Source organism: Geotrypetes seraphini, chromosome 11 (assembly GCF_902459505.1).
Source record: "Geotrypetes seraphini chromosome 11, aGeoSer1.1, whole genome shotgun sequence".
Classification (NCBI taxonomy): domain Eukaryota; kingdom Metazoa; phylum Chordata; class Amphibia; order Gymnophiona; family Dermophiidae; genus Geotrypetes; species Geotrypetes seraphini.
In genome coordinates, this window is record NC_047094.1 from 132171447 (window position 1) to 132193474 (window position 22028).

At 45.3% G+C, this 22028-nt stretch overlaps 1 protein-coding gene across 3 annotated transcripts in view; it reads left to right on the forward strand.

Moving 5' to 3' along the window:
- MYL9 (myosin light chain 9) overlaps positions 1-18607 on the forward strand; it is a 34501-nt gene extending 15894 nt beyond the window's left edge. The window contains exons 1-4 of one of the 3 annotated variants that reach the window (XM_033963515.1): positions 1926-1944; positions 3510-3712; positions 10318-10479; positions 14818-15049. In XM_033963515.1, the coding sequence (XP_033819406.1) occupies positions 3529-3712; positions 10318-10479; positions 14818-14990 (519 nt within the window). In that variant the 5' untranslated portion in view covers positions 1926-1944; positions 3510-3528 and the 3' untranslated portion in view covers positions 14991-15049. Of the gene's footprint in view, positions 1-1925; positions 1945-3509; positions 3713-10317; positions 10480-14817 lie in introns of those variants that run through there. The other 2 variants (XM_033963516.1, XM_033963519.1) reach the window with 2 other exon arrangements.
- The last annotated feature ends 3421 nt before the right edge of the window (positions 18608-22028 follow it).

The window sequence follows — 22028 nt, forward strand, 5'->3', positions numbered from 1 at the left end:
TCATAATGCCTCATTCCACCAATAAGAGGCAACCTCACCAGTGATGTCACAATGGCTTGATTGTCCTTTACTTGGCTCACTTTTACTACATTTTGATTTCTAGAGTGGTACAGTGTGACACAGGGACAAATTTGTTCCCCTCCCCGCAAGAACTCAATTTCCCCATTCTGTCCCTGTGAGTTTTGTCCCTGTCCCTGCCCCATTCCTGTAAGCCTCGAACACTTATGATTTTAAAGCGTTTGAGGCTTGTGCAGATGAGGACGGGGCTTAGGCATTGGTGGAATGAGGCATTGTGACATCACAATCTCAGCTCTAGAATGTTGCTACTGAGGATTTTAAAGGGTTTGAGGCTTGTGCAGATGAGGACGGAGCTTAGGCATTGGTGGAATGAGGCATTGTGACATCACAATCTCAGCTCTAGAATGTTGCTACTTAGGATTTTAAAGCGTTTGAGGCTTGTGCAGAAGAGGACGGAGCTTAGGCATTGGTGGAATGAGGCATTATGACATCACAATCTGAGCTCTAGAATGTTGCTGCTTATGATTTTCAAGTGTTTGAGGCTTGTGCAGATGAGGACGGAGCTTTCAGGAATGGGGCAGGGACAGGAAAAGAACTCGCCGGGATGGGAGGGGAAAATGAGTTCCCATGGGGACGGGAAAAAATTTGTCCCCGTGTCATTCTCTAGTCTAGTAGATATCTCACAGGAGATTGAGTTTAAAAGACCAGTTTGTCTCCCTTCCAGTGCTAAACCATGAGAGCAGCATTCAGTACATGACAAGTGGATGGCTGGAAAAAAGATCCACCCACCATAGTGGGGATGCTGAAACCCCATTCTTGAAACACGTATAATTGTTTTTTAAAAAAATGGTTCTCCTTTTAATTGCTCCCATTGTCCCCTGTTAACTGCTACCAGGATGCTGGAACAGCACAGTGGACAGACCTCCGACCTGTAACCCCCAGCCCTTCTCCACCCTATACTGTATCCTAGAGAAAATGAGTTGACCTCCCCAAGGTCACACTTAAGCTCTTTTGAGACGGGATATTGCTCGGGTACTCCGTGAAGCCTTGTGTCCTGTCCAGAGTTGGGAAAATTCTGCTATTGGATCAGAAGATACAGCTGAGAACTTTTCCAATGGTTAAATCTCAAAAGGGCAAAGAATGAAAAGAGGGAACCTTTAGCGGAAAAGGACAGGCGTTCGCCTGCAGTGGAGCCTATTTATGTAATAAATGCCCAGGTGCAACTGAAGTGTTAAGCCCATCCTGGTGCCAGGTACGTTAGAGAGATTGTGAGCCCGCCGGGACAGATAGGGAAAATGCTTGAGTACCTGATTGTAAAACCGCTTAGAAAACCTTGATAGGCGGTATATAAAATCCTAATAAACTTAAACTTAAACTTAACTTAAACTTAAACTTAAAACTTAAACTTAAACTTAACTTAAACTGGTGCCAGGATGTATTTAATATCAGGCAAACTAGGTATTTGCCAAGGTATTCTGGGAGAGGAACAGCAGTCAAAATGAGCAATAGGTCCAATCTAGAGAACAATTGCACCCCTCTAGACTAGAACCCCTACCCACCTGTACCCCCTAAGATCCATTCCATCCCTGCCCATCCTTGCAACGAATCTCCTCTATCCCCAGCAGGAGATGACGCTGTTATTGACTTGCTCTATTTCCTTCCATCCTTAACAGCTTCCCGTGGTGTTTGGGGGGCAATATTCACTAGTAGTCAACAGTTGAGCGTTCCAAGCCTCAATCTGGCGTTCTAGCTGTCTCTCCTAGACATTCCAAGCCTCATTCTGGCATCACCAGAGATTTTTTTTTTTTTTACTACACTTCCATCCCCACAAATTCTTCCATCCACCCAATCCGATGTGGAGTCAACTGAGCATGCATGGGGGGCCGTCAGTGTCGGCAGCTGGAGGCACGCCACCAACTACGCTAGGTTTGAGACAGTTGGGGGAGGGGGGAGATCCAGAGAGAACTCATCAGATGGCAAGGCTTCGAGATCTCTGCCAGCTACGCTGACCATGTGCATTGCTGCTGGGTGGGTCTGATCCAAAACTGGGTAGGCCCAGGCCCACCTGTGGCTACGCCACTGCCATAGTTACAGCAGGTCTATGGTTGCAATAACTGAGGGCACCTCAATGTTACACCAGCTCCCATTAGTGGTCTAGTATGGAATCTGGACGCCTAGATGCCATTATAGAACGGACTCGCCTTGTGGCCTTATAGTGCATAAAAGGAGATACCAACTTATAGAACGTCCCCCATATTTTCCAATTATGCTTATTTTTAAAATTGTTCTGGGAAGAGAACAGTGTTAGGGTAGCCATGATTTTTTTTTTTTTTAGTCCAGTTATCAAAATCTCGAGAGGGAGAGACTCATGGCCTAGAACAGGGGTAGGGAACTCTGGTCCTCGAGAGCCGTATTCCAGTCGGGTTTTCAGGATTTCCCCAATGAATATGCATTGAAAGCAGTGCATGCAAATAGAGCTCATGCATATTCATTGGGGAATTCTGACCGGAGTTCCCTACCCCTGGCCTAGAAGATAATTAACAGGGTGGGGATACAAGGCTGAAGATTCACCCAGGGTACCTGAAACCCTTGCCTGGCCGTTCCTGATGGTAGTTTGTACGCCTGAGGGGCTGAGAGGATGCTTGACCAGTGTGTACATTTTGCCAGTTTAAACAGAAATGAAATGCAGAGTCCTATACCTAGGGTTACCGTATGGCTCCAGAAAAAGGAGGACGGATTGAGACATCCGGGTTTTATTTCCATTGGTTTCAATAGAAGTTAAGCCCAGATGTGCTCTATCTGTCCTCCTTACTTCCATTGCTTTCAGTAGAGGTAAAACACGGATGTCTCAATCGGTCCTTTTTCTGGAATTATATAATGTCAAATCCCACTCTGAAAGTTGAGCCTGCTACAAGAGAGAGCTGTGAGATGTTAAAAAATATATAAGATCAGTGAAACTACTCTCTCTTTATGCAGAATAATCTGATGGCAATTTTTAGTTAAGGATCATCGCGAATATGGCTACAGTAGAGATAAACCAAAATAAAAAATTTTTTTGGCCAATGACTGCATTGAGGAGCAGATTCAATCTAATACAGTGAAAATTTGCTGTGGGTATGACTCCAGTTTACGAGACTTTTTTTTTCATAGTAGATGACGGCAGATAAAGACCCGAATGGTCCATCCAATCTGCCCAACCTGATTCAATTTAAATTTTTACATTTTTTTTCTCCCCCCCCCCCCCGGATACAAAATGAATAAAATTAATGAACATCACAAATTAAGAGATTCCTCAACTTTCAGAGTGGGATTTGACATGATACAATTTCATATTATTTGGACCACTTGGTCAAACAATTTTGGTGCCATATGGTAACCCTACCTATACCTCAGCCGAATGTCCGCAAAGCCTTCCCATTCATTGCCATGTTGTATTTGCTGACGCTTTCGCTGTGACGGCATCTAATTCTGATTTCCTTCCTGCTCCACAGGAAAACCCCGGCGATCAAAATGTCTAGCAAGAAGACCAAAGCAAAAACCACCAAGAAGCGGCCCCAGCGCGCCACCTCCAATGTCTTTGCCATGTTTGATCAGTCCCAGATCCAAGAATTCAAGGAGGCCTTCAACATGATTGACCAGAATCGGGACGGATTCATTGATAAGGAAGATCTGCACGACATGCTGGCATCTCTAGGTAACCAGTGGGGGCCTGCCGGGAACGATAATAGGAAGTTCGGAACTACAAATCCCAGCATACTTAGATTCAGGAGTTGAAAAGTAAAAGATTGAGCCAAAATGTCTCCAAAGGCTTGCCATTAGCGGGCAGCTTTGCAGGACCAAAACATACACACACATGCAAGGCTGGCGGAAGGGGTAGGCAAAATTGGTGAGCAGCCTAAGAGGAAACAATGAGGAGTGTGTTCGGGATGGAACGGTGGGACATTGTATGTTCAAATGTATTTTATTGAGCATAACAAAACCAACAATCAAGAAACAAACCATGTAAAGGCACGCTCAAAATTTTTGATAACAAAATCCAATTGCTGAGAACAAAGTTACCCAATAAACCCCACCCAACAGAAACCTCCCCAAAATAAAATAAAGACCCCCCCCAGGGTCCTCCTTCCAAATACAACCTATCCAAAAGTATACAAGAATCAGGGAAATCAGGCATAATAAATAGAAACAAAATACAGAAAGTCAACAATTCAGCAAACGGCTTCTGGCCGGTGGGGTCATCGTTGTCCAAAAGAGTTCGGTGGGACATCGTATAGGGGAGGGGGGCATCCTTGAAACAGCCAGTAGGCGGAACATGTCGGATTCAGTCTCCAGCCGGAATATCAGGGAACAACTGACCAGATAAGTTGGTTTTATTATGAAATTACAAAATGTATAAATTTAAAAAATTCACCAATTAAATTGAGAAATATAACGTGGATTGTTGACGGTTGTTTCTGCAAAGTCCCGAATGGTGCAAATAACACCAGTCGGAAGCATTCCTGAAAATCCAGCTTCTTCATACAACTAAATATTTAGGGCTCCTTTTATCAAGCTGCGGTAGGCGGTTAATGCGCGGAATACCGCGCGTTCAACCGCCTACCGCGCTAGTCGCTAACGCCTCCATTGACGAGGCGTTAGTTTTTTGGCTTGCCGCGGGGGTTACTGCGTGATGAAATGTCCAACACGCTAACCCTCCGTAGCGCGCCTTGATAAAAGGAGCCCTTAGTGTGAATGATTATAACAAGCAAAAAACAAAAGGAATTGACCCCAGAATATCCACAAAGAAGAAAATCCAGAGAAAACCAAAAAAACCTCTGTGGAGTGACGATGTTCCTAAATGGACTTTATTTGAAAGTGTCAAAGGTGCACTAAAATCATCCACATAAAATAATTCCATCCACATAAAAGTAAATCATCCACATAAGAGCCTTAAAGGACCTAGTCCGCTAGGGATACAGGACCCAACACGGTCCGCGTTTCGACAAAAAGTCTTCTTCAGGGGTCCCTGGGGGTCCTATAAAGGTGAGTACGTGGGAAACAGGGACCCCTGAAGAAGACTTTTGTCGAAACGCAGACCGTGTTGGGTCCTGTATCCCTAGCGGACTAGGTCTTTTAAGGCTCTTATGTGGATGATTTATTTTTATGTGGATGAATTTATTTTATGTGGATGATTTCAGTGGACCTTTGGAACTTTGACACTTTCAAATAAAGTCCATTTGGGAACATCGTCACTCCACAGAGCTTTTTTGGTTTTCTCTGGATTTTCTTCTTTGTGGATATTTTGGGGTCAATTCCTTTTGTTTTTTTGCTACTTATGATTTTAAAGTGTTTGAGGCTTGCGCAGATGAGGACGGAGCTTCGGCATTGGTGGAATCAGGCATTATGACATCACAGTCTGAGCTCTAGAATGTTGCAAACACAAGCAGTGTCTCACTTCCGGCTCACCACACAATTGTTTCCCACGTACTCACCTTTATAGGACTCCCAGGGACCCCTGAAGAAGACTTTTTGTCGAAACGCGGACCGTGTTGGGTCCTGTATCCCTAGCAGACTAGGTCCTTTAAGGCTCTTATGTGGATGATTTATTTTTATGTGGATGAAATTATTTTATGTGGATGATTTCAGTGGACCTTTGGAACTTTGACACTTTCAAATAAAGTCCATTTGGAATATCGTCACTCCACAGAGTTTTTTTGGTTTTCTCTGAATGATTATAACAAACAACAGAACGCCGTCGCTGTGGTACAAAGGAGCTCTTCTGCGCTCTTACGCGGCCATGTCATTAGCTTAGATTTAATACATTTCTATTCCGACACTAACCTTCCAAGCAGAGTGCACGTTAATACATTTCTAATTAAAATCAACCATGAAATAATAAACGCAAACAATGCTAAGACCTGCTCATTATTATACCTACAAGGTCTTATATTTCAAGAACTGAGCATTAAAAAATCTACTATCCATTCCAAAACATCTCCTAGCTAATCATTTGTTTTGTCATTTTGTATCATCTGATAAAGACCCTCTCCCGCTGCCACCCCCCTGGCTGCCTGTAGACCAATGGTGAGCCTGCACAAACACATAACTATAGCAGGCCGATATCACTAATATCAGACTCCATACATTTATTTGCATGATTGCGTACGTTTCACACTCTCTCTCTGTTTAGATGGTTTCCTACTCACCTGGCACTCTGGGTGACGGGTCAAAAGCGCGCGAGGACAAAGGAGCGCAGACAACTGAGCGCAGGGCTTGATCGCGCTGAAGAAAACCCGTATTTTAAAGGGTTCTGACGGGGGGGGAACCCCCCCTCTACTTAATAGGGATCGCGCTGCCTCACGCTGCCATGTTGGGGGGGGGGGAACCCCCCACATTATACCGAAAACTTAACTTTTTCCCTAAAAAACAGGGAAATAGTTAAGTTTCCAGTATAATGAGGAGGGTTACAAACCCCCCAAACCCTCCACAACGCCAGCATGATCTCTATTAAGTAAAGTGGGGGGGTTCCCACCAACACCCCCCTTCGGACCCCTTTAAAATCCAGTTTTTCTTTGGCGCGATTAAGTCCTGCGCTCGGTTGTCGGCGCGCGCTTTTGACTATGAACTGGCACTCTGTGATACACTAACCCCCCCTCTTTTACTAATCAAATTAGCGCGTGCTAGACGCTAACGCGTCCATAGACTAACACGCATGTGTTTGCGTTTAGTGCACGCTAAATCGATTAGCGTGCGCTAATCGGTTAGCGCACCTTAGTGAAAGAGGGCCTAAACTTCTCCATAAAAGTCTTGGCAATCGGTTTATAACCCTAATACAACCCTAATGGAGCCCATCTTCACCATATTATAACCTCTTCATATTACATAATCCCCCTGTTTGACATACAATATCCTGGGCTCTTGGAAGCGGTTCATAGACAATGGCGCGAAAGACAAAAGCCCGCGCCGCCGCGCCGCTCTAAATTACAGTTTTTAGGGGCTCCGACGGGGGGTTTTGTTGGGGAACCCCCCCCAATTTACTTAATAGACATCGCGCTGGTGTTATGGGGGGTTTGGGGGGTTGTAACCCTCCACATTTTACTGTAAACTGAACTTTTTCCCTAAAAACAGGGAAAAAGTGAAGTTTTCAGTAAAATGTGGGGGGTTACAACCCCCCCACCCCCCACAACGCCCCCACAACGCGGCGCGATGTCTATTAAGTAAAGTGGGGGGGGTTTCCCCCCACGCCCCCCCGTCGGAGCGCTAAAAACAGTAATTTAGAGTGGTGCGGCGGTGCGCGCTGCGCTCAATTGTCTGGGCGCGCCTTTGTCCCGGCGCGCTTTTGACCTGACACCCTTGGAAGCCACTGGTGATGCAGATGTTTAAATATTTGAAAGATATCAATAAACAAACAAACCTTAAAAAAAAACAAAAAAAAACCCCCAGAGAGATTATAGAACTTCATTAGGTGCCATTGACTCGTGTTCGAGTCCTAGCGACTTGATGAATTGCAGATCTACAAAGAAATCGGTCCTCCAGCGTCATTCCCATGCATGTTTTCAGCGTGTCCAGCCATCTACAGGTCGCCCTCTTCGCCTGGTTCCTTCGGCCTTCCCAAACACGATGTCCTTCTGACGGTGTGACCAAAATAAGACCGTCGTAACTTCATCAATTGGGCTTCCAGCGACATAGCCGGTTTGGTCTCTTCCAGAATCGACTTGTTAATTCTTCTGGCGGTCCATGTGGACTGTCAGAAGAACCAACTATAGAACTAGAGGATGCAAAATGAAACTTCAAGAGGAAAACAAAAAGCAACATTGGGAAATACATTTTCATAGAGAAGGTGGTGGATTCCTGAAATGCTCCTCACCAGAAGGAGGTGGGGATGATAATGGTGATGGAACTCCGAACAGAGAGAGCATGGAGGAGATTAACCTGCATGGAGTGGCATGGTAGGTGCAACCCTGGCCACCTTTCTGGGCACACTGAACGGACCATGCTGGTCTTTATGTGCTGTCATTTGCTACGTTTCTATGTAACGCTGTTATATGAAAGGGAACATGCAAGAAGGCCGCCTTTGCCCCTTGCAATCTGTGCAAAACTCTGCTGCATGACTCATCTTTTACCAACCTCACTACACTCATATCACCCCTCTCCATAAATCACTTCACTTCGCATACAGTTCAAGCTCCTACTGCTAGCCTACAAGGGTGTTCATTCTGCTGCCCCTCAATATCTCTCCTCTCTCCTTGTACCCCCTCCCAGAGAACTCCATTCCTCAGATAAGCTGCTCTACGCTTTACCCTTCTCCTCCACTGCCAGTTCCAGACTGTGTTCCCTCGTCTGTGAGGAGATTATAAAACCAGAAACATGTGGTATATCTTAACCTAGGAATGAAAACAATTCAGACGAAAAACATGCATCTGACTCATAGAAACCAATAAATTGTATTGCTAGCTATGTCCACCAGGGGGCCAGAAAGAGAACTGATTGGTGGTGCGTAGGCATACATATCTCCTCCCCCTCAATCCACTTGATAACGGGAACAAGCCGGGTTTTAAAAAGCCATCCAGACCCCCAGACATGTCCTTAAACGAAAGACATGTTTGGGGGAAATCCGGACGTCTGGTAAAACTATCCTACATCCCAATGGCTTGTTTTGTGTGTTTTTCTTTTGGCCGTGTTTTGTTTTTTTCCCCAAAAATGGTTCAAAAAGATAGATGTGCATCTGAAAAATGGCCATTTACAAAAAAAAACACAAAAAAACAACAACCCCCCCTCCCCCAAGATAGACGTTTTGCAGTTTTGAAAATGGCCATGTTTCGAACCGGATTTCTGTGCGTCCTCTGCAAAACGTCCGGACTTGGATTTGGATATTATATTAAAAATGCCCCTCCATGTCATGCACACAAGTTACTGCCACACCTGGAATACACACATATCCGTGCGTGAGTTGAGATGCTAATCAGGGCATAAAATGTTTGCAGTGCTGATACTGAAATATAATTAAGAAACGATATTAGGTGGGGAGGGGGAGAGGGAGTAGGCAGCCTCAGACTTCTCAGGTATGATCAACCGTTTGGCAGAGTGCTCTGTTGCCAGAGTCGTTTATCCTTGAACTCCCTCCCACTCTCCAGTCTCGACGGTATTAACATGCCGCGGCCGTCTGCCCAGAGCGATGGATCTTGATGCAGGTGGTACGAAGAGATCCCCTCATTAACAGGATTCACCGCAGTGATTTACTGAACCGTTCTCTCCCTTCCTGTATCGTTGACAGATTTATTAACGTTTCAGCTGGAAGCGATATTTCTCAAGACTGTCAACACACGTGTAGCGTGTAAACACTTCTAAGATGTGTAAAAGGGAAGCTGCTAAAAATGGTCTCACCCTAGGGCCTCCTTTCTTCTGCATTCCAGGAAAAAGGCAAAATCTACGTTAAATAAGTAACAGATTCTAGGAAACAAATCCGTTCATAGATAATCTATTAAAATAATTGATTTCCCCTGGTCCAAACAACTTCCATACGCAATTTGTAGTACCATTTACAGAATTAGGCCGATAATGAGGGAAATATTGACCAGTGTACATGGGCCTGTTGGAAAAAAAAATGTCCTCTTCTTGTACGTAAAAGTGCAAATGGATGGTTCCTACCTTGAGTTTGTGTGTGGCTGTCAAGGACATATCATTTCACTTTGACTGCATCTACTTTTGTCACTTCAGCTCTCCGTGTCATTTTTAGCCACTGAAGTTTCTGGCACTCTGCGTGATCAGCAAAATCCAGGGGGGGCCTTTGCACACTTTGCCAGCTTAATCCCCTTTTAAGTTTCGAGTACGCCGCTATTCTGAGTGCTTAGGACATCAGACAAACCGAAACACAAAGGACAAACACCCCCCTCCCCTTTTACAAAACCGCGGAAGCATTTTTAGCGCGGGCCAGTGCACAGAACGCTCTGCGCTGCTCCCGACACTCATAGACCCTCTCTTTTACAAAACCACGCCAACGTTTTTAGCACCGGCCGCAGCGGGAAACAGCTCCGACGCTCATACGAATTCTATGAGCGTCGGAGCTGTTACCACAGCAGCCGGCGCTAAAAAAACACTAACGCGGCTTTGTAAAGGAGGGGGAGAGGTCCTATGAGCGTCTGTACCAGCGCAGAGCATTCAGCACGCTGGCCTGCGCTAAAAACCACTTTCATGATTTGTAAAAAGGGGGGGGGGGGGGAGTTTGTCGGGAGCAGCGCAGAGCGCTTAAAAACACTTCCGTGGTTTTGTAGAATTAGCATCAGGCAGCAGTGGGTTATTCTTTGTGTCTCCTTCCTACAGGAAAAAATCCTGCTGATGACTACCTGGAAGGAATGATGAGTGAAGCCCCAGGCCCCATCAACTTCACCATGTTTCTCACCATGTTTGGAGAGAGGCTGAACGGCACCGACCCTGAGGACGTAATTCGGAATGCCTTTGCCTGCTTTGATGAAGATGGGGCAGGTACAGACACCCCAGTTCTTGTCATCTGGTTCTGGTTCACGCATGCATGCACTTACAAGTGTCTTGTGGCACAAATGCCTACCTGGGTAACTCGGGGAACCTGAATCTACCAGCCCATACTGCGCTCTTACCTATTACAGCCCTGCAGATATTAATTCTGAGAGGCGCTGGCTGACTGCTTATAGGATGTGCCTGTCGCGACGAGAGGCATGTCCTGTAGTCAGTCGGCCGGCGCCAATGACTCTCCTCCTCCCCTCCTCCAGTATCCCCCCACCGAAGCGACAAGTTCAGGGTCGCGGCAGGTGCGTGATGTCATCGCGTGGACGTACGCACACTTCCGGGTTTTGCACTGGGTCTATTGTGTCGCCGGCCGACAATGTTTGCGGGACACTGCTCTATATCGTCCATATTCTCTTAGTTTAATTAAAGCACAGGCTACTTCTGTCATCCTACACGCCCTCATTCCGGAGCTAGCTTTCAATTGAAAGAGACTCGCCTCCTGCGCATTTAAAAACTCTTATCATATCTCCTGTGGGAACTGAAGACCCACTCCAGAGGACAAATGAAGTCTTGGAGCTGTCTTCCTGTCCCAGACACTTATTTCAGTCACACCCTGTACCAAAGAAATACATTCACACCACACTGTACATGGTTATATACTTCTCTAAAGGGGTTTCAGCAATCGCGGTTTCGATTATTTGCAGTTTTTAGCTTGCTGGCTCCTTCCCCCAAATGACATCAGCTTGCAAAGAGAAATCGCTGATTCCCGGCACTTTCTTCACCATGTTTTGCCTCTCCTTCAGGAACAGGCCAGGTCTCCCATCATTTTATTCGTGGTTTCACCATATTCACAATGGTTTTAAATAGAAAACAGCGAATAGCATATGAAAAAGTTATTCGCGGTTTTTCTGTAATCCCCTATCACAGCAAATACAGAGGGAGAAGTGTATTCTCTTCTTCATTCTGGTTAGCTAATACTCTCGTACATACTGATAGGAAGAAAGGTTGATCAAATTAGAGAAGACCGCCAATCATACCCACATAAAATTATCGCGAGACAATTTAGACAAAGCAAAAACAAAGACAGAGTTTGGGATCTGTAATCCTGGCCCAGAGACATTTTCTTTGACACAGAACAGAGTTCCCCCTGCAGTAGCGTAGTAAGGGGGTGCGGGAAAGCGGTCCGCCCCGAGTGCCATCTTGGTGGGAGCACTGGCACCTTTCCTCCTCTGTGCCCTGCCGCTCTTTCCCACCCCTTCCCCGTCGCACACACGCCTCCACTTCCTCACCCCTCTTTGCCAGCACGAGCAGCAACTCCAACCTGCCTCTCGCACCTGCCTCAGCCTTCCCTCTGACATCACTTCCTGGTCGCAGGACCAGGAAGTGACATCAGAGGGAGAGCTGAGGCTGGCGCGGGCAACAATTTGGAGACGCCTCTCGTGCCGGGGAAGTTTAAAACAAGTGGGTGCACTACGTGTGTGTCAGAGAGGGTGAGACCTTCTTATTGAAACTAGGAATTCAGTTTTTATAGGTTTCTCAGTCATGTGCAGAGTAAGAAAAATGCATATTAATTAGTTCTGATAACCTAGGGGTCAAGCAATAAATCTTTTGCCCAAGTCTTTTCATGTTTCTTTTCTCATCTGGATAGTGCCAGGTTCCCAAGGACGCGACGAAACTTAAATTAGCTCTTTTAATTGGAGGGTAGTGACTCATAGGCAAAGGAGTGAACAACTGAGGAGATGCCAGTTCTCTCAGGGTGTTAACAAAAGTCATATTGGGCCCCCTTAATTGGAGCGCAATGATTGATTTGCTGGGCCTCTCTCTCCAGAACACCGATGGCTCACTAGAACTTTCCATATTATGTGTCTTTTCTGTAGAAATAACTTAGAAATAAGGAGCCACAAATGAGGGACCAGGATGAGAGGCCCTTAGAAGGTAACACGGCAAAACAAGGCTCTGTGAATGTTTGAGGGAGTTACACTAGAGAGAAGATAAGAACAGTTGGAGCAATCTGAAAGTATAAAATTGTTAAGAAAAAAGATCATAGCACAAGGAGAGACGTACGTCGTATAGCTTCAAAGGTTCAGGAAAGAAAAAAATAAAGCAGGAGCCAGTGGTGTAGTGAGGGTAAGAGGCGCCCCGTGCCCCGTCCCTTCAAAAACTCTCTGATGCACCAGAAGAACCAACGTGACTTTTAGTCTGTGGTAATTGGAGCTTGCATAAAAAGCACATGGCCTCTCGAGAATGCTGTAATAAAGCAGACCCTTTAATTGCCTTCGCTTCCTACCGAGGGGGAGCGGTCCGCCCCGGGCGCCAGCACCCCCTCCTCCTCTCCGCCCCCTCTACCTCTTCCCACTCCTCCCCTCGCCACATGCGCATCCCCCCTTCCCTTCCCCCGTACTGCTAGTTGTTCACTGCCACCGGCAACAACTTCATTGTGTTCCTCGCAACCGCGTCAGCTCTCCCGCTGTCACTTCCGGGTGCCGTGCATAGGATGTGAGGTCAGAAGGAGAGCCGCCGGGGTCGCGAGGAACACGTTGAAGTTGTTGCCGGTGGCGGTGAACGACTAGCAGTACGGGGGAAGGGAAGGGGGGATGCGCATGTGGCGAGGGGAGGAGTGGGAAGAGGTGGAGGGGGCGGAGAGGAGGAGGGGGTGCTGGCGCCCGGGGCGGACCGCCCCCCTCGGTAGGAAGCGAAGACAATTAAAGGGTCTGCTTTATTGCAGCATTCTCGAGAGGCCATGTGCTTTTTAATGCAAGCTCCAATTACCACAGCCTAAAAGTCACGTTGGTTCTTCTGGTGCATCAGAGAGTTTTTGTCAAAAAACAAAATTGCATGTTCATGAAAAATTAAAGAGGTCGAGCACTGTATTAACCCTTTCCACCTCTCCATTCTCCACACTCCCCTCTCCCGCATTTCTTCAGAGAGCTGATCAGATTGACCCAGGCTATTAGATTATCGTTCGTAAATAGAGGGGTGTAACCTGCTCGGAGCAGCAGCTTCAACTCTGGCCACCTTGGTTGAGCAGACTGGATGAATCGTGCAGGTTATTATTAATGTACTAGCTGATGCCCCGGCGTTGCACGGGTATTTAATTATAGCAATAACACTGTAAATGGATTCAAATAAAGATACTTTATAGTGGTGAATGAAAGTATTTTTTTACAGCTTAATAAAAAGTACAATATTCAAATTATAAAGTGAAATATTTGACAAAATGAATACAATACAACAAACACAAAACTTGATTATAAACAACAATTTTAGTTTCACCTCCTGGAGCAAGAACATATAAATTCTTGGGTGAACCCACCCTTGAGCAAGCAACATAGAGTTGTGGGCCGCGAGACCCCCAGAACATATCACCCCAGGTAGTGAGGGATCTGCATACCAAGTTTCGTTCAAATCGGTCAAGCCGGTTTTGAATTACTGTGAGAATGGCAGCTTTTTACATTTTTTCCATTGACATGAATGGGTGAAATCTGATTTTCTGTTTGTAGCTCCGCCCACGTGTGCAGGGGGGCTGGGAGACACCCAGAACATATCACCCCAGGTAGTGAGGGATCTGCATACCAAGTTTCGATCAAATCGGTCAAGCCGTTTTTTAATTACTGTGAGAATGGCAGCTTTTTACATTTTTTCCATTGACATGAATGGGTGAAATCTGATTTTATGTTTGTAGCTCCGCCCACGTGTGCAGGGGGGCCGCGAGACCCCCAGAACATATCACCCCAGGTAGTGAGGGATCTGCATACCAAGTTTCGTCTAAATTGGTCACAGTGAGAATGGCAGCTTTTTACATTTTTTCCATTGACATGAATGGGTGAAATCTGATTTTCTGTTTGTAGCTCCGCCCACGTGTGCAGGGGGGCCGGGAGACACCCAGAACATATCACCCCAGGTAGTGAGGGATCTGCATACCAAGTTTCGTTCAAATCGGTCAAGCCGTTTTTTAATTACTGTGAGAATGGCAGCTTTTTACATTTTTTCCATTGACATGAATGGGTGAAATCTGATTTTCTGTTTGTAGCTCCGCCCACGTGTGGAGGTGGGCCGCGAGACCCCCAGAACATATCATCCCAGGTAGTGAGGGATCTGCATACCAAGTTTCGTTCAAATCGGTCAAGCCGTTTTTGCGTGATCGCGGCACATACACACACACATACATACACACATACATACCTCCGATTTTATATATATAGATTTTTCATTAGTGAGATTTGGAAGCCAGGTGACTGCCTCCATCAGCCGAAGAAGTTCTCCAGTAATTTGATAGATGTGATGTTCAAAATGACCCCAAATCTTTGGTTATTTTCCTCGTCTCCTTTGTTTTTTCAGGTTTCATTCATGAAGACCACCTCCGTGAGCTGTTAACCACCATGGGGGACCGTTTCACAGATGAGGAAGTGGACGAGATGTACCGAGAAGCTCCGATTGACAAAAAGGGCAACTTCAACTACGTGGAATTCACTCGTATCCTGAAGCACGGGGCCAAAGATAAGGATGACTAGAATAGATGACACCTACTCATCCTTCCCTACCACTCAACTGCCTGTGCAGCCTCTAAGCCGCCCACGCTGCCTGAATGGACTTTAGACTCCCTCCCTAGTACCTTCATTGCGTTATCGCAGACAGTCCCCCTAATTTCTTTATTCACTAGGATATCTTGCACCACGTAGCCTTGCTATTGCTCTTATCACCTTTCCAAACTTTCGCACCGAAAAGGTGAACTTGACAAAGTTAGCAGAACAAAGTCAACCAACATTATGACGTCAACTCTACGAAACAGAAAGGTGGCACTCAGTGACTCAGTCCGGAGCAACACAAAGAGGTTAATTATCACAAGCAGGATTCCCAACTTTGTCTGCCTCTTAAAGCGTTCTGCTGTGACTTCCTCATGCCGGGAAAAAAAAATGCCACCTGGACGCTCCAAAATTTCCTGCACACTGACCACATCCATTCCATAGCAGTTTTGCAACCAGCTGACTTGAAATTCCCAGAAGTGAGTACGTTGACGGATCTTGTTGCAGTGTAAGGTTTGCAGTTTTAAGTTTCCCAGGCAATAAAAGGCTTCCAAGTCGCAAAGTTGAGTAAGGTGGCGACTCGGGCTTGACTATGCTTTAAGTGGTTTTGGTAGCCTTATGAAGCCACCAATCCGACGCTTTGCTTAGGCAGTCTCACTGGTCAAGTCCTTTCTAAAGCTGCAGGCGTATCAAAATGCCCCTTCCTGTGAGACCCATTCAGCTTCCTTTACATTAGCAAGGAAGGAGAAGCAGCCAGAGGTGTCAGTTGAAGCAGACTTTGGAGGAATAGTGAGATTAAAACAGAGGGAGGCAGGCAGAGAGAGAAAAAGGGAGGCTGAAAGAGTCAAAAGCACCAGTCTTGAAAGAGTTAATCTTCTGCAATTACTTAGGGGCCCTTTAATTAAAGCTTAGCCTGTGCTAACAGATAACGGGCTTCTTATCTCTTAGTTCATATTAATGTCCGAAAGCAACCTAAGTAGGGTTACCAGACATGGCCTCTTTTTAGAGGACTTTTTTAGATGGGCTTTTCAAAACCCAGCAGTTTGTCCAGGTTTTGGAAAGGCCCAAAGAGTGCCAGCTGCATCTAGAGGGCATCTGATGATGCGATGATGACATCACACACGTCCATGCATGCTCCAGGCCCTCCAGACACGGCCGGAGCTTGTCGAGGAAGAAGAGAGGAGGTCTGTGGGGGCAGGGATGGAGGCTGAACTGGGAGGAGCTAGAGTGGAATGGGGGCGGAGATGAACGTGGAACTGGGCGGGGCCATGTTTCTGGATTATTTTTTTTTTGGTGGCCTGAAAAATGGTAACCCTAAACCTAAGCCTTAGTAAAAGGGCTCCTTACTTTTCCATTCCGTGAAACTTTTCAGTATGAAGGAACCATCTCTGTACACTGAGGATTTCTGTCCAGCCTGGGACATGAAACACATAAGCAAAGAGAACTAGAGGTGTGTTTTGTCTCTACGGTGGCATCCTTCTCCCTCACTTAGCTGCTCCCCAAGTGCTCCATTCTTCTTGAGCACCTTGTGCCCTTTGAGGTAGGGCATGTGACTATTTTCCTTGGGGTAATGCTCTGCAGGAGAGGGCTGGTGGTCCTCAGTCGGGCAGTAGGAAGTCTTCTGGGGAGTGCAGAAGAAAATGTTGTGTCTCCAGGCTTTGGTCAAACTTCATATCCCTTACGCTTACTCTCTACACCGGTGTGTCGCAAACTTTTTAAGCTGCGCCACACTAATCTGGGGGCTGCGGCTGGAGGGCACCCAAAAATGCGTGGATGATGATGTGATGTCATCATGTTGACGTCGGTGCATGTGCAAATGTCCTCCAGCCATGGCCCTGAGCCTCCTATTACTGCCAGTGGGGGGGGGAGGAGGGTGCTACAGAAGGAGAGGCGAGGAGAAGGAGCAGAGGTGCCAGCGAGGAGGTGCAGACGCCGGCTGATTACAGGACATGCCTCTCCTCTTCCCCAGCATCTCGGGGTACACCTGGAATCTGCTGGGACTACTCTACACACACAAGGTTAGATTCAGTAAATGGTACTCAAATTTGGATACTGGGAAAAAAAAAATTCCCTGCTGAATGCTTAGAGAATGACATGGGAATAAATTTGTCCCTGGCCCCTTGGGATCTACTCCATCCCTGTCCCGTCCCTGCGAGCTCCGTCCTCATCTGCACAAGTCGCAAATACTTTAAAATCATAAGTGTTTGAAGCTCGTGCAGATGAGGACGGAGCTCGCAGGGATGCAACAGGGACAGAACTCACAGGGATGGGACGGGGGTAGAGAAAGATCCCGCAGGGACAGGGACAAATTTGTCCCTGTGTAATTCCCTACTGCTAGTCCACAAAGGGCGCTCCAAGTTGCAAGCTGTTTCTAGATTAGCAAGTAGCACCAGAATCGATGCCCAAAATATTTACACCTTAGCACCCGATTAGTTATCGACTCGTTACTCGGTTCAGATATGTACGCAACTTGGGCACACATGTGCATTTCAGCACGCAGCTTTGGACGACACATAGAGACAGTTTGGTTTAGCACCAAGAGGAGATGTTCTGCATCGTAAAATTTTCTGTTAAAAAGAGATCTGGACACTTTCACATAATTGTTTCCTTCTATCGCTTAATGCAACTTGCCTCGATCTACAACTGAAAAAGGTGCGTGCTGAAATCAAAATCCTCTCCATCCCTGGTTACTCCCAAGTGACATAAATGATTTTCCCCCAACTCCCCCCCTTTTTACAAAACCGTAGCGTGGTTTTTAGCTTCAGCGCTCATAGAATTCATATGAGCATTGGAACTGTTACCGCCGTGGCCGGCGCTAGAAACACTACGGTTTTGTAAAAGGGGGGTGGGGGTAGAAGGGGGGGTGAGGCAGTTGGGCTGGAGTCTCATTTCTATTTAGAGAACCACACAAGGATGTAGGTTGTGAGTTTTTGCGACTTCGCAGATCACTCTTGAAGGCGACGCCTGTATAATCTTGAAAGCTCAGGTGCTACGTTTTCTGATTGGATACTGGTGTAGTAACAAGACCAACCTTTAAAAAGATGTCCCAATCTGCTTACTGTAGGGTAATGCTAGAATTACCCTACAGGATACATTTTTATTAAATCAACTTTCCTACCTGGCATTTCTCACATCCTTGAAGGCACTGCTAACGGGAATGGAAATACCTCTTGGATGCGAGACCATTTTCTGCCCAGTTAACATTTTTTTTCTCCATCTGCAATCAGATGGGATAAATGGGAGCATTTGCAGGATTTAAACACACTGAGGCCAGATGCATTTAATTCTGAAGGTTGAGACAGATCTGGAGAAAGCCTGGAGCTAACCTACCTTTCCTTTATTTATCTGTCCTAAAGTAATTGCGAGGCCCCTCTCTTCTAGGGATACTTGTACTCCAACTGTAAGTCCAGAATCTTAATGCAATTGCGTTGGAACCTCTGAAAAATCTTACTGTAAGCCGCAATGAATCCTTCGTAGAAATTTGCAGGATATAAGAAATGATATGGTATGGTATGGTACTCAGAGGCTAAAAAGCAATCAGTTTGTAAAAAAACAAAATTAATAAAAATATATATATGTATAAAAATAAAAGAGTCTTTACTATATGAACCTGTGTTTGTCTGTATTCCGCATATTTGTAGGAGCTTTTCCTTGGGGCTTGCGTTTGTCTGTATGCATTGCGTATGTTCCTAAAGCAGAAAATTGGATTGGTGATGGGGCAGAACTGGGACATGACGGGGCGGGGATGGGTGGGCCTGGAGGGCGGGCCTAGGGGGGGGGGTCTGGATTTTCCAGACAGAAAATCCGTAAATCCTAACTAGGGTTATCCTGAAACCCAGACTGGCTAGTGGTCCCCAAGGTTTTGCTCGGCCAAGCAATTTGGTCTGCCTTTCAAATCCAGATCAAGAGGGCAAGTCAAGTCCCACCTGGTCTCCACAGCTTACTTCCTGGTTTAATTTACTTTCTCTCAACCAGTGATCCCTCTGTTCTTATCCCATGCCCCAGGCCAGCCATTTCCATCCCAGCAGGTTTTCAAGATATTCATAATGAATATTCATGAGTCAGATTTGCATGCAAAACCTATGCATTGTGGATATCCTGAAAACCCGATGGACTGGTCTGGGAATGGCTGCCCCCAGGCTTCCTTGAGTTTCATTGACAGCAGTGCTTCGCAGGACACACCCAGCCAGTCAGGTCTTGAGGCTATCCCTGATGAATATGCATGAGACACATTTAGTGGGCGTGTACATTCATCCTGAATATCCTGAAAACCAGACTGTGAGTGTTGTACCCTAAGCACTGAAAACGGCTTCATTATAGGTTTGCAGAGATTGCCAGGACATTACTCAGTTTCAGGTGGGGGAGATTTGGGGCCAGTCCTGGATTCCTGACCACCCAATACTGATGCATTATGGGGGGGACTAGTAGCACTGATTTCAATGGGCAGGATCAGGCATTCCAAATCCCCCACTGCAAACCATGACTATCAAAGGTTCCTAGAAGAGAATTTCCCCCAGAAATCTAGTGACAGTGGTGGAGATGTGAAGGGTTAACATTCTTGCCTTTATTCAAGGTAACTGGATCAAACAAGAGACTTGTGAACAGCTGGAGGCCCAAGAAGATCTTCCATCTTGGGGCCTGCAGCACAAAATGCTCTGTAAAGCCTCTGGCATTTGGAAGAGATAGCAGAGGGGATTAAGCCTAAAGGGGCGTCAAGCACCCAAGTTCACGCTGCATTTCAAGCATCTTTCTCATGGTGATTTGGCTGATGACGTCCCAATGGGGCCCATTCACACCTGATGTACTCTCCACTGGCTGCAGACCTGCCCCAATACCATCACAGGAAGAGGGTTGGAGGGGGGGGGGGACTGGGAAGGAAATTGTTATCTGTTCTCAGAAATAAACTCAAGCAAGAAAATGGATTCCCCCCAATGATAAATCTAAGAGTAAATATATATTGCACTATCCATGAGATAATAATGAGCCTCAATGGGCTCCTTTGCCACTTTGTACCTCTAAATGTGAAAATAATAAATCTCTCAAGATGGAGCCCAGACTCCAGCTTACAAAGGGAGAACCACGCGCATTATCGCCCCTAAATAAACGTGCAGACCCTTGGATAAGCATAAAGGTTTTTGAAATTTCCTGTCAAGACAGTGGTAGCAAGATTTCTTTTCAAGCCAGCTATAACGTCTTGTGATGGAGGCTCCCATTAGTCATAATACAAGCCCAAATTTTCCTAGTACGGGTCACGCTTCAAGTTTTATTTTAATTTGATGAGTCCCTTATTTAGATTTACTAAGTGAGTTACAACATTAATTAAAAAAATATAAACATGTATTTGGACATACCATTTAAAATTTTAAAATGATGGGTTAGACCGACAGACTTACGGACTAATCAATACACAGGGTAAGGAGGGATAGAACTACAATTCAGTGCTTTAAAGTCCAGAAAAGAACCATAGATGGAAAGAACATTAGGGAGGGAGACGTAGAAACCTGAAGGGAAACTAGGATTAAATTTGAACATCATTTCAAGATTATCATGTCGTCGAGTTCCGATAACTTTCAGAGAGCTTTTGATTGGTGGACCGGAGAGAACGCGATGTACTATAAGGGATAAGATGTTTATTAATAAATTGTGGTTCATTGGTGGAAAGAGTTTCATAATTTCTTTATTCATTTTTAAACTTACATCAAGTGTACAGTAAATATCAACCCAATATAATACAACATCACTTTGAAAAATTTTCAATATCATACACCAAGAAGATTTAACCCCACCCCCCTCCCAAATTCATATACAACTAATATATACCACATGAAAATAATATCTTACGACAATCATCTATATATTCTTAATGGAAAACAAAGAAACCCCCCCACCCCAAATCCACATGTGTATTAAGATTGGGAAAAGTGTAACTTATTCATTACTATAATTTAATAAAGGTCCCCACACATCCTTAAATTTATTATAATAACCTTTTTGAACAGCCAACGCTCTTTCCATTTTTTACACATGACAAACTGAATTCCACCAAAAACAATAATTCAGTCTTTTACAGTCCTTCCAATTATGTGTTATTTGTTGGATGGCAACTCCTGTGGAAAGAGTTTTAAATATTAAGAATAAAATTTTATAAATGATATGGTGGTTAATTGGGAGCCAGACAGTGTGATTTAATCAGAAAGGGAGTGACATGATCATATTTTTTTCCCCGTTATGAATGAGTTTAACGGTCGTATTCTGGATTATCTGAAAGCGCTTCTTTTCCTTGTGTGTGATATTTATTCATAAAGAATTACAGTAATCAAGTTTCGCAATAATTAAAGAGTGAATTAATATATTTAGTGATTTTGCTTGCATTCGCTGCCTCCCTGCTGGCTTCTTTCGGAAAGTATGTTTAGCTTAACAAAAATGCATTCAGACCCCAAACTGATTTCTAAGCTTGCTTTTGTTTAATGCTGCGTTGCATTCGCGGGGAGATGTGGCCTAGGGCTTAAAGCAGTTAGCTTGCTTGAGCGAGCTGTGTGCGCAAAGCTTAGGAGCTCCTTTCACTAAGCTGCGCCATTGAGCTGGCGTTAGTTTTTCCGTGTAGCGCGGGAGTTAGCGTGCGCTGAAAAACGCTACCGGAGCTTAGTAAAAGGAGACCTTAGTATTATTCAAAATGTAATCAATAAATTATATGCAAAGTAGAACCTGCGGTCTGACCTGGAAGCAGAAAAACAAACCAACCCATGTACCTAGGCGGCACACATCTCGGCATGTGCTGGAATGTTATTCTAGGTGGAAAAGTTTCCAGCACAGGCGTGGCGATACAATTTTTTTTTTTTTTTTTTCGTATCAGACCTGTAGCTAGCTCTAACTGCTCAGCTCATTTGCCCTGATCTGTCTTTATTTTAATTTATTCTTTGCTCGTGGAGGCCATAAAAAAGTTGGCGTCCCCATGCACTTACAGCAAAAGAGAAGAAAGAGGCATAATATCCCTACAGATGTTACTGCAGAAAAACAAACTAAAAA